Source organism: Lemur catta, chromosome 13 (assembly GCF_020740605.2).
Source record: "Lemur catta isolate mLemCat1 chromosome 13, mLemCat1.pri, whole genome shotgun sequence".
Classification (NCBI taxonomy): Eukaryota; Metazoa; Chordata; class Mammalia; order Primates; family Lemuridae; genus Lemur; species Lemur catta.
Window position 1 is genome coordinate 80587881 of NC_059140.1, and position 12024 is coordinate 80599904.

A 12024-nucleotide genomic window follows, 5' to 3' on the forward strand; every position below is an offset into this window, starting at 1 on the left:
GCGTGGCTGGAGCTTCACGGTGGGAAAACTGCGGGAAAACTGCGGGAGGGAGACCTGCGGCTAGAGATAAAGGGGGCTGGGTCGTGAAGGGCCTCATGAGCCTTATTAAGGAAACTGGGCAAGGTTAGCCAACGTTGGTTTCTGTTGTTTGCAACCAAAGGACTCTACCGGATTCAAACTGAAGCACAGAGCCATATACATCTCAAAGCTAGCAAGGAACTCGGGAGCCGAGCCTGTCTGGGACCAAGCCTCTGGCAGATAAGGTATTATTGGCCCTATCTTATGGGTGGGGTGGATCACTCAGGCTAGGGAGCGAGAGTAACCCTTCAGTGTCACGGTGAGTGACACAGTGTGCCAGAGCAAAACAAAAGCCCAGGCCCCCGTCTCCCAGGGTGGAGGGGCTCATCCCTGCCACCTCTGTTTTATCCCCTGTGGTTTCCAGCAAAACGCCTAGCTTTGGAGGGAATCATTTTAGGAGAGAGAGTGATACGTAATTTAAGTATGTCCATTAAATACAATAGGAGAAGGAAAAAGCCACGTCAGCTGGTCAGAGAGTGAAGGTGACAAACTACTTCCAATATTCAGAACAACTTTTTTAGATTTTTTAAAACAACCTCCTGTGTTAAAACACAGTTTTATTTTTTCTCAACTTCCCTTTTCCTTGACTTAATCCTCCCCTTACCCACCTGACTCTTCTAGTGTCGAACAAAGTGATTTGAGCAGCTAGCACTCCATCAGGGAATGAAGCATCCTGCCACGGATCCTTCGAGAAACAGCTGGGGTGGGCGCCACCTGGTGGCCAGAGTTGTGCAGACCACAACTGTGAAATGAGGCAAACGCCTTCGGTTTAAAAAAGGAACAGGCTGCAGAACTGAAGTATTTTTCAAAGCAATAAAAATGTATGGCCGGGCGCGGTGGCTCAGGCCTGTAATCCTAGCACTCTGGGAGGCCGAGGCAGGAGGATCGCTTGAGGTCAGGAGTTGCCTGGGTATTGTATTCACGGGGGCACAGTGGGCCGTTTCAAATATTTCAGGGAAACACAGCTGTGTCTGTTAGATGCCACTCTATTAGCTCAGGGTAGTTCACGGTTTCAGCATTAGAACACAATACATTCCTTGTATTAACGTGTATCTTTGCAATGCTGGGATTTTGTGGTCATCACAATTAAAAGCAAGTACCTTGTGAAAGAAAAATCAATGTGGGATAGAAATGAGGGTGGTGGCAGTGGCCAATTCTGTCCCCGTGCTTAAGGACTTTTGCAGCGTTCCAGGAACACTCGTGCCATTAGCAGTTGTGGTTACTTAAGAATGAAATAAAAATAGCAATTTTTCTTTCAATTTATATGAACTTTCAAATAAAATGGCTACTAGGTTTTTAGACACAAATACTTACCAAGTTGCAGTGGGGAGCAGCTATATGACGATGGAATGTAGTTAGGTAGGTAGCTCTGTTGGTCTGGGGGCCCTGGGGAAATATTGCCGAGACACTAAGAAGGTTTGGGAAGCCAGAGTGTGCAGGAGTAAGCAGGTCTCTACCCCCTTGGTAGGAAAACATTTCTCAGTGGGCCCAGAGGGGTCTCAATGGCTCCAGAACATAGAATGTAGAGTTCTTAACATCTTTTGTCCAGGGGTTTGGGTGTCAGCCACCATTCTGGAACATGAAAAGAAAGAAAACCTGCATGAAACATTTGTTGTACGTTTATACAAAATATAGAAATGAAATAATTAAAGGATAAAAGAAAGATAACATTTTCCCATCCTCGGAGGCAGCCACGGTACCAGTTTCTCGTGTGTCCTAGAGAAATATAATAGTAGCTAACATTTGCTTTGCGTCAAGCCCTGTTCTGAGTACTTTGCACTTATTAATGAATTTAACCCTCTGTGGTGTCGCTGCTGTTCTTCTCGCTCTGCAGAGAACACCGCGGCTCAGAGAGGCTGAGTGGCACCCCGGATCCACACAGGCGGTGATGGCTGCAGGGTCTGAGCTCTTAAACCTGCTCCACGGTACCTGTCCGCCCAAATAAGTGCAGAGGCAAAGGTCATAATCCATAGCGTTTGTTAAGCCAAAGTTGAGGAGGCGCCTGGGAAAAACGCGAACCATAGGCAGACCTGTGCTTGTTTTGCCGAAGGGGAATTTGGAAGCGGCAGCATTTAAAGTCACACAGGAGAGGCCGTGGTGAGGCGAAATGATTACATTCTTGTGAGTCCCAGGAAATCGACATTTCACAAAAAATAAGGGAAATGTTAGAAGAAAAAACAGGAAGTAAAGGAAGCATCAGCTATGTACACGTCCCTGGGTAGATGGAGGAAGGTCAGATCCTGTCTCGTCTGTTCTGTCACCTATAGAGATAAACCTGCAATTGGCCATTGGTGTGGAGTGGAACAGACTGTAGTTTTAGGAGCTGGACGTGGCCTGTGGACCTGAAGTCACAGTTTGCATGTCCTTGCCAGTGGGAGGCCGGGGAGGAACTTCCTTAAGGAAGGACATGCTCTTCACAGGTGCCAGGTGCCTGAAGCCTTTGCCGTCCCTTTGGCATAAGGAGTTGGGGGCGTGGCCCTGAGACTTTTTCTTTTTATGTACCTTTGTGCAGACTTTGGGTATTATCCTTTAAAACATGTCAATTTGTTAGGAATAAAATGTCAGTTGTGTTGATATTAGTCAACTTGAACATTTTCTGCATGCTTATTGGTCATTTGTAAATGCTTATTCTTTCCATGGCTTTCCTTCTATGTGAACATTTGAAAGCTTTTAAAATGTCACCATTTTCTAGACTCGTCTCTAAAAAATTAATGTGTTAATTATTTTGAACTACCCAATCAGGCAGAAAAGCTAACTATTGGGATAACTGGAATCTTCTAAATTTCAGTAGGTCAAATCGTTTTTTAAAAATTAGAAGTCTAATTTCCAAAGACAGAAAACCAATCTCAAGCTTTTTCTTCTTCACTTCTAGATTACAATGGTTATTTGAGAAAACTAAAAAGAGAAGAACCTCCTTACCTCATCAAAAAACCTTAAAACATTTAGTCCTCTGATAATCAGATTGTGAGTGCTACAGGAATCACTTAATGCTACTTGGCTTTTTAATGACAAATGACTGTTTTTTTCAACTCCTAGCTGTCAGGTTGGCTTAGGATGGGAACCCAAAACGTGTGTATAGGATGGAATACTTAGATAGCGATCATAAAACCTGGGAAACAAAAGCCGCGGGAGTCTGTAGAGTCCAAGGCTGTAAATGTAACTTGGACTACAGGCAGCTGCAGCGCAGGCATCCCTATCCCCCTGGTAAGGACGAAGCTCCCCCTCCCCTGTCTCTGCAGGTGTTGCTCACTCCCCGCTGAGAAACCCTCTGTGAAACCCAAGGCTCTCCCCTCCCTCATGGTGGATGCTCTTTGGCCTCCACCCACCTGCACCCAGATGTTCAAAATAAAACAGCATTTTGCTACACATGAGGCTTCATGTGTGTCCCTCTGGGCCCCGGACCTAACACTGGCCTCAAGTGACCCTCCCACCTCTGCCTCCCGAGTGCTGGGATCACAGGCCTGAGCCACCACGCCCAGCCATGTTTTTTTCACAGTGTGAGGAAGAAGCAAATGTTATGTGACATTTTCTTGTCTAAGGATCCATGATGTTTACAATTTATCTTTGCTGATTATTACTCCATATGGGGATCTTGCTCCTTATCTTACTGAACTGAGAGAATTTTGAATTGATACTGCAAAGGCATGGATTTAGTATATCCCACCCAGCCCATCTGAGTTCCGATAGATAAAGTGAGCAAATGCGGAACTCAGCAACTGTTGCTTTACGTGAAGAATTGAGACCTGAAGATAAAAATAACTTAAACAGGTCAGGCAAGGTGGCTCATGCCTGTAATGCCAGCACTCTGGGAGGCCGGGGCAGGAGGATTGCTTGAGGTCAGGAGTTTGAGACCAGCCTGAGTAAGAGCGAGACCCCATCTCTACAGAAAATACAAAATTTAGCCAGGCGTGGTAGTGCGTGCCTGTAGTCCCAGGTACTAGGGAGGCCGAGGCAGGAGGATCCCTTGAGCCCAGGAGTTTGAGGCTGCAGTGAGCTATGAGGACTCCACTGCACCGTAGCCAGGGTGACAGAGCCAGACTGTCTCAAAAAAAAAAAAAAAAAAAGAAATTCTCAAGATGCTATTTTTAAATTACCTAATGGACACCTATTTTTCATGTAATAGTTTCCTTTTATTGTAATATTGATCTGTCCAGATAACTAAGCTGCCACACTAACAATTACATATTGGCTATGGGCCAGACTTTCAAGAAGAGATTATTCTCACAGAGCAAGCTTTTTCATAGATAACCTCTCTCCTGGAATATGACTGCGGGTTTTCTTCCTAATTGAATTAGTGTGTGTGTGTGTTTCAGAATTTGGAACTTTTTTTTTAAACATTTAAAAAAATTTTTTTTTGTTGTTGTTGAGACAAAGTCTCGCTCTGTTGTATAGGCTAGAGTGCTGTGGCATCAGCCTAGCTCACAGCAACCTCAAACTCCTGGGCTGGAGAGATCCTCCTGCCTTAGCCTCCCGAGGAGCTGGGACTACAGGCGTGTGCCACCTCAGCAAGGTGGATGCATTTACAGAGATCTATCAGGATTCTTGGCTGTCTTCCCCTTATGACTTGCAAGATTGCATTGGCAAGGTGCATAGCTGGGTTTAGTGTGTAGACTGTGGCTGTAAACACAGCAAGGTTGATAACACAAGCTGGATGGCACCTGACATGGTGACATGCACACGGCAGGGCTCACAAGCACAGTGGCTGTGGGTCTGATGATGGCAGCTGGCAGCCAGTCTAGAGTGGCCTTTCTCAGGTTTCTCCTGCACTTGGGAACACTCTAAGTGTTCAGTTTCTGATATTCTTTATTTTTCAAGAAAGCATGTTAGACTGTAATGTTTTGTTTTGATCATTTGAAAATGTGGCATTTTAATTACTAGTGGAGAATACTTAACGTATTTTCAGTTGCAAAATCTTAAGATTCTATCACCTACATTCTTTTCTAGCTTTAAAGCATCATTATCTGTCATTATGCACAATAGTTGGCTTTTCCTTCTTTGTACCATGATGTCAGCAACAGAGATAGTAACTATATTTTTGTTTAACAAATGTTCCCAGAGAGCCACTAGTTTAGGAAAGACAGAAAATATAGTAAAGTTGGCTATAAAGCAAATCCCACAGGTTTCCATTTAAGAAATAAAAACGCCCCAAACAAGCAAATAACCCTGTGTTTTCAAGGAAAAGCATATATGATACTCAACTAATCACTTTTGGTGAAGAGTAAGTAGGAATGATCTTGGATCCCATGGCATCATAGTTGTGTAAGGAATATAAGTAGAGAGGATGTTATTTGTAAAATGTGCTTGATTTCAGGAACCTTTTAACCAGGCATCTACCCTGTTCTAGACTACAAACATTTCTCTCATGCCTAGTGAGAAATTATTTGAATTAGAACAACTTTCTCCTTCTCTTCTATTTTAGGATATGAAGAACATATGGCTGGGCTGGAATACTAACCCTTCCACCCCCACCCCAGGAGAGTGTTGTTATTGAATAATAAATTAAGGAATAACAAGAGTCAGGCATTGAAGGGGAGTTAACTAGTAGGCAAATTCTAAAGTGTCTTCCAATATTGAGATTCTACAACTTCAATTTTTTCCCTGAAATCCATGGCTCCCAGGCATAACCCACTCTATAAAGCCTCAAAATTCAAAATACTGTTAATTTGAAAGGAAGCATCCTCATCCTCACAATTGATAGCATACTTTTCCTTCCTTTTTTTTTGAGACAGTGACTCACTCTTTTTGCCCTTGCTAGAGTGCAGTGGCATCATGATAGCTCACTGGAACCTCCAGCCTCAGCTTTCCAAGTAGCTGGGACTGTAGGTGCATGCCAACACTCCTGGCTAATTAAAACTTTTTTTTTTGTAGACAGGGGTCTTGCTATGTTGCTCAGGCTGGTCTTCAACTCCTGGCTTCAAGTGATTCTCCCACCTTGGCCTCTTAAAGTGCTAGGATTACAGGCATGAGCCACTGTATCGGCCCCTTTTCTTTTTTAAAGGGGTCTAGTTGCAAAGTTCTTACGTAATTGCACAAAACAAATGCTTTGGAACCCAAGGCCTAATCTGAAGCATTATAAACCTCAAACATTTAATGTCACAAACTATTCATTTATCTACACTTTTGCAGTTACATCATTAACCTTTGGTAATTACTTTTCGTAGCAGCTAGAGTCATTTTGTAATCTTTTTGCAGAATGCTGTACTTGGTTGACTATTAAGTGTCTATGTTAGGCACTATGATTACCCACTTAGTTTCTAAAAGAACCATTAACTGCATTTTGGCTTATTTTACCCTTTGGTAATAAAATAAAAGGTACTTCCTTTGCTTCTCAAGCAATAAAAATCTTGTTAATTCACTTTCTCAACTTCGGGTTGTAGAGATATCAAATACAGGAAACAGCATGGTTTTCAATGGCTTACTTATAAGTAGGCTGAAGAAACATAGGAAGATTTCAACAGAAGAAACAAACACTGAAATAAATTTGACTCTGTGTAATTTCAGAAGGCAGAACAAGCACCAAAAGGTAGAAGTTACAGAAATGTAGATGTCAGCTCAAACTAACTAATAAAAAATAAACTCCTCACCCAAACAATTTAACAGTTAAAGCTGGTTTGCATACTGCTGTCAGGACCACTGGCCTAGAATGCGGTAAAGGCAAGCGAAGCCCTGGAGGTAAGGTTGGATTACTAGAAAGGTACATTCTACTAATGTACCTTTCAACACAGATTCCATAATTGGCATTACTATTATGAATTCCTTAAACTCGACCAAACTGATCTTACTGGATTCAAGGAGCCAGGTAGTCAAGGTCAGGCTTTCCTGTCCCTGTTTTCTCCCTCTCCTATGTGACACAGCCCTTGCAAAGTGAAAAAAGCGAGAGACAAAGACGGATTTTTCTGCTACAGTCTCGCAGCGGCCCGCTGTCCCAAACTCCTGGACAGCTCTCCCGCAGAAGGCCCTCGTTAAGAAAACGAAGCGTTCCATGCTGCAATGCTCTCTCCCTATGGCAAGAAGGAACAGAGAAGTAGGAGGCAGGAGACAGATGTCCTGAAAGGAGGCGCGCTCTCGGGAGGAGGAAGAGGGGAGACGGTTCCACGTTTCAGAAATCCTGCGCGGCGCCGGAGCGCGGAGGGCCGCGAGGCGCCCGGGGAGGCGGCGTGAAGCGCAGAGAACGGAGCGCGAGGGCCGGCGTCCGGGCCGGGGCGGCGCGCACGAGCGGGTGGCCGGGCGCGCGAGCCCAGGGGACCGCGAGGCAGCGCCGCCGGACAGCACGCATGCGCGGGGCGCGGGGCCGAGCGGGACGCGCGGCTACCGCCGTCGGGGCCAACCGCCAGGGTCTCGCTGCAGCCGCCCCCGCCCCAGCGTGGCGGCCCGGCTCACTCTCGTCCCATCGCCGCCGCCCGGAACCCGCGACGCCGGCGTTGACGGCGGCTGCGACGGCCTCGGGAGCGCGTGAGGCTCCGGGGTCGCGGCGGCGATTGGCCGGCCGCGGCGCCCGCTCCCAGAATGCAGCGCATGGCGCGTCATTGAAGAGAGACCATGATGGCGGCGGCGCTGGGGCCCCCAGAAGTGATCGCTCAGCTGGAGAACGCGGCCAAAGTTCTGATGGTGAGGACGCCGCGCCCCCCGGGCCCCGGGATCCGCGGGCCCCTGGCTGCCCCCGCCACGCCAGGCCTTGCTGCCTGCCGGGCTGGCGACCGTGAAGGGCCTCAGGGAGCCCTGGAAGTGGAGGAGGAGGCGGCGGTGCCGTGGCGCAGGATTCTCCATCCTACTTTCCTTCTGCCTTCCTACCCTCCTTCCTGGGGCTGCCCCCTTGTCCTGACTGCCCAGTACCCTAGCCGGGCGTCGGAATATGGTGGTGTAGGAAAGAGAGTTTCCTGTGCCACAGGCTTCACCCTACACCTCGCTCTGCAGACCGGGTCGCAGATCTAGGCGCGGGGCGGGAGGTCAGGTTTATCCCGAGCAGGGCTGTGTGCGCGCTCTTGGGGAATTGGTGTCGGGAGAGGAGGCATGGCACTGCCCGCGTGCTGTTAGCAACCCCTGTTCCCTTCGTGCTTTCGGGTCCCCTGGCGCTTCCCTGACATGCTGCCACCTCTCGGGTAACCGCAGCCGGCAGCACGTGGATGGACCGGCAGGAGGGAGGGAGGGGAAGCTTTGAGACCAAGGTCATTGGGGCAAAACTTGGTCCAGTACCGAGCTCCCTTGGCTCATTCTGGAGAACCAAAGCTACGGTACTCTTTGATTTCATTCTTACGCTACAATAAAGAGTTTGATTAGGTTGTTTACTCGGGGAGTTTGAGAAATCCAAGTCAAAGGATGAAAGTATTCCATGCTGGGAGTGGAAGTAAAGATCAACTACATTCAGTGTTTGTGTTTGCTAGTTCAGCTTCGTTTTTGTAAATAATGACTTCCGTGTTTGTAGATATTTTTGGGAGTTAGAGGTTCATTTGATTACTTGAATTGATTCAGACTGTCTAAGAATTGTGTGCAGCCAGCGTTGTTGCCTTTTTGAACTTCCTTTTCCTTTTGGTTTGGTGTAAGTGTGTTCGAGCATCACATTTAAGAGTATTTGCATTAATTCTAGCATAGTTTGTAGTTCTGTTAATCAGGTTTTGTTTTCGCACAACACCAGATATTTTAACTTATTTAAAAATCACAGTCTAATAAAAGCAGAGTTTATTCATATTTGCTTTGTTTATGAGTGAAGTTAATGTATCGTTTTGTCACAAAACTGACGAATAACTTTTTCAAATTCTTAAGCAAGTCCAGAAATAACTTGCTAGTATCCCCGTTAATACAAGGTTCTTAAAAATCCCTGATATACACCGTTTTCTGAAATCCTTGAAATTTTCCTAGGAGCTAGGGGCCACGTTTTCATTAGATTCTTCAAAAAGTATGTGACCCAAAAATCGCTGCCTTAGTTCTCACATTGATCAGATAAAATTAGTGTCCTTCATCATTGGCGTGATATAAATGAAGTATTTGTGCTTGCCAGTGCATTCCCTCTTCCCCGGGCAAAGCTAGTTTTATCACCTATAAGGGGATAGGTGAGAAGAATAATAATACGGTTTATTTATGTACTGTTTATTGAGTGCCAGATATTGGGCTTGATGCTTTACATACTTTAAGTATTTTATTAATCCTTGCAGCAGCTTTACAAGGTTGAGGAAGAGTTTAAGTGACCTGGGTTACATAATTACTAAGTGGCCGAGTTAGGTTTTTAACTCTTCTCTTTGGCTCTAAAGCTGGAGGTCTTTCCACTCTACTCCACCATCTCTCTCTCTTTTTTTTTTTTTTTTTTTTGAGACAGAGTGTCGCTGTGTTGCCCGGGCTAGAGTGAGTGCCCTGGCGTCAGCCTAGTTCACAGCAACCTCAAACTCCTGGGCTTAAGCGATCCTACTGCCTCAGCCTCCCAAGTAGCTGGGACTACAGGCATGCGCCACCATGCCTGGCTAATTTTTTCTATATATATTCTAGTTAGCCAGATAATTTCTTTCTATTTTTAGTAGAGATGGGGTCTCGCTCTTGCTCAGGCTGGTCTCGAACTCCTGACCTTGAGCGATCCACCCGCCTCGGCCTCCCAGAGTGCTAGGATTACAGGCGTGAGCCACCCACCATCTCTCTTATATGTCATATAGATAATCTGTTTCCATGCTTTATATATTTTCAGAGGAGAGTAGTGTTTCAAAAAATGTTATGTTATTAAAAGTAGGAAATTACTTTTTGGAAATTTCCACTTACTATTCAAAAATGTATACCAAAGATGTGTAAGAGTAGCAGTTACTGCATTATTTCTCAGTATGAGCACTGTATTCCAATTTATTATTAATAATAGCTAGCAGTTGTTGAGTGTTTCCTATGTTCAAGGAACTGTGCCAACAACTTTACATATATTAGCGTATTTAATCCTCAGTAACTCTGTGAGGTAATTGTTATTGCCTTCATTTTTGTTTTATAGACTAAGGAATTCAAACATGTAGATGCCAAGTAATCTATCCAAATTTACATGGGAAGTAAATTTGTTTGTCAATTTTGTCTGTTACCAGTCTGGTTCTTAACATAGAGGATAGTGGGACCAGAACAGAGGTAGATTAATCCATTTGGGGATAGTTAAAATTGTTGATGCTCCTTCAATTATTAAGGATTAAAAAGTATTAGCATGGATAAATAAATCTGTGGGTCTGAGGAAACCTTCTTTATAGAAAATTGCTGTATTTTAATTGCTAATATGTTTAACAGTGTTCAAATGTTAATATGTTTTGAGATTCAAAGTATAATTAGTAATGTATTTTTTAGTTATTTTTGCTTAATTTTTTAATTAGGTAATCCATATAATTCTTTTATGAAAATCAGCATATTTTAGTGCACAGGACAATCTTAAGAGATCTTTTAGTACAGAGGTCTTAACTGACAGAGGCTAGGATGGATATCAGGAGGAAATTATATCATATTTTTGGGTGCACACATACATTTTTGCTAATGGGATATTTAGCTTCTATCATCTTCTATCAGGGACTAGAGACCCTGAAAAGTAAGAGCTTAGTCTAAGCATTCTCCCTTCCATTCTGCAGATGGGGAAATAGGTTCAAAGAGGTAAAAGTGACTTGCCCAAGGTAGGTCACAGAGCAAATCAGTGATATAACTGATCCAGAATTACCTAAATTACCAGACTCTCATTTCAGAACTTTTACTTTTTTTTTTTTTTATAACTTTTTACTCTACCATTTGCTTCTTAAAGTTAACATAATACCATAAATATTACATTTTATTACTTAGTGGAAAACTTCTAAATGTGGTACATCTATATTCAGTCCTATTTAGGTTATCAGATAAGCTACCAAATAAAGTAGTACAGTCATCCCTTGGCATCTGTGAGGGATTAGTTTCCTGACCCTCCCCCTACACCTGCAGATACCAATATGTGCAGATGCTTGTCTCTTATATACAATGGCATGGTATTTGCATATAACCTATGCACATCCTCCCATATACTAAAATGTAGGAGGTGTTTTGATTTTGGAGACACGATTATTGAAAAGTTTACTGTTCTTATAGTATTAATACTGCATTCATTTGAACCATAAACCCAAAGAATGTTTTATTTATTTATGGTGTTGCATTTCCTTGGTTTTATTCCCCTGTTTCTATTAGGTTGTTTTGGATTGTCCGTAGTGATTGTGTGCAGTGATAATGTAAGATGGTGCCCATATGTTAACTGATAGTAATACATTATAGAAAAGTAATTTCATATATTTGTTTTAAAACCAGAATGGATTTAGTAGGTCTAAATCCAACTTTAATGAAAGGGATTCATGACTGGTTTTCATAGATTTTATTGTAGTGGAGTTTGGTTAATATCCTTGAAAGTATGTGCAAACTTGTAGCGCTATACAAAAATGCTTATTTGATTCTTACAACAGTCCTGTAAAATAAAATGATAAGATATTCTTAAACCTTTTTTTTTTTTTGAGACCACGAGTCTCACTTTGTTGCCTAGGGTAGAGTGCTGTGGCGTCAGCCTAGTTCACAGCAACCTCAAACTCCTGGGCTCAAGTGATCCTCCTGCCTCAGCCTCCCGAGTAGCTGGGACTACAGGCATGCACCACCATGCCCGGCTAATTTTTTATATATATATTTTTAGTTGTCTAGCTAATTTCTTTCTTTCTTTTTTTTTTTTTTTTTAATAGAGACAGGGTCTCGCTCTTGCTCAGGCTGGTTTCAAACTCCTGAGCTCAAATGATCCACCCGCCTTGCCTCGGCCTCCCAGAGTGCTGGATAACAGGCATGAGCCACCACACCCAGCCTCTTAAACCGTATAAATGAGAAAATCCTATATTCGGAGATGGTGAATGATTTGCCTGTGATTGTGTAGATAGATTGGATCTGGAATTCAACCTCTGGCCATTCATTTATTTTAGAACATTTCTTCAGTATGTATAGGTTATG

General features: G+C 43.8%; 1 protein-coding gene across 2 annotated transcripts in view; it reads left to right on the forward strand.

Moving 5' to 3' along the window:
• Nucleotides 1-7543: 7543 nt before the first annotated feature.
• The window catches only part of XPO4 (exportin 4), a 98611-nt gene continuing 94130 nt past the window's right edge, over nt 7544-12024 (forward strand). The window contains exon 1 of one of the 2 annotated variants that reach the window (XM_045567675.1): nt 7544-7686. In XM_045567675.1, the coding sequence (XP_045423631.1) occupies nt 7618-7686 (69 nt within the window). In that variant the 5' untranslated portion in view covers nt 7544-7617. The remainder of the gene's footprint in view (nt 7687-12024) is intronic. The other variant, XM_045567672.1, reaches the window with a different exon arrangement.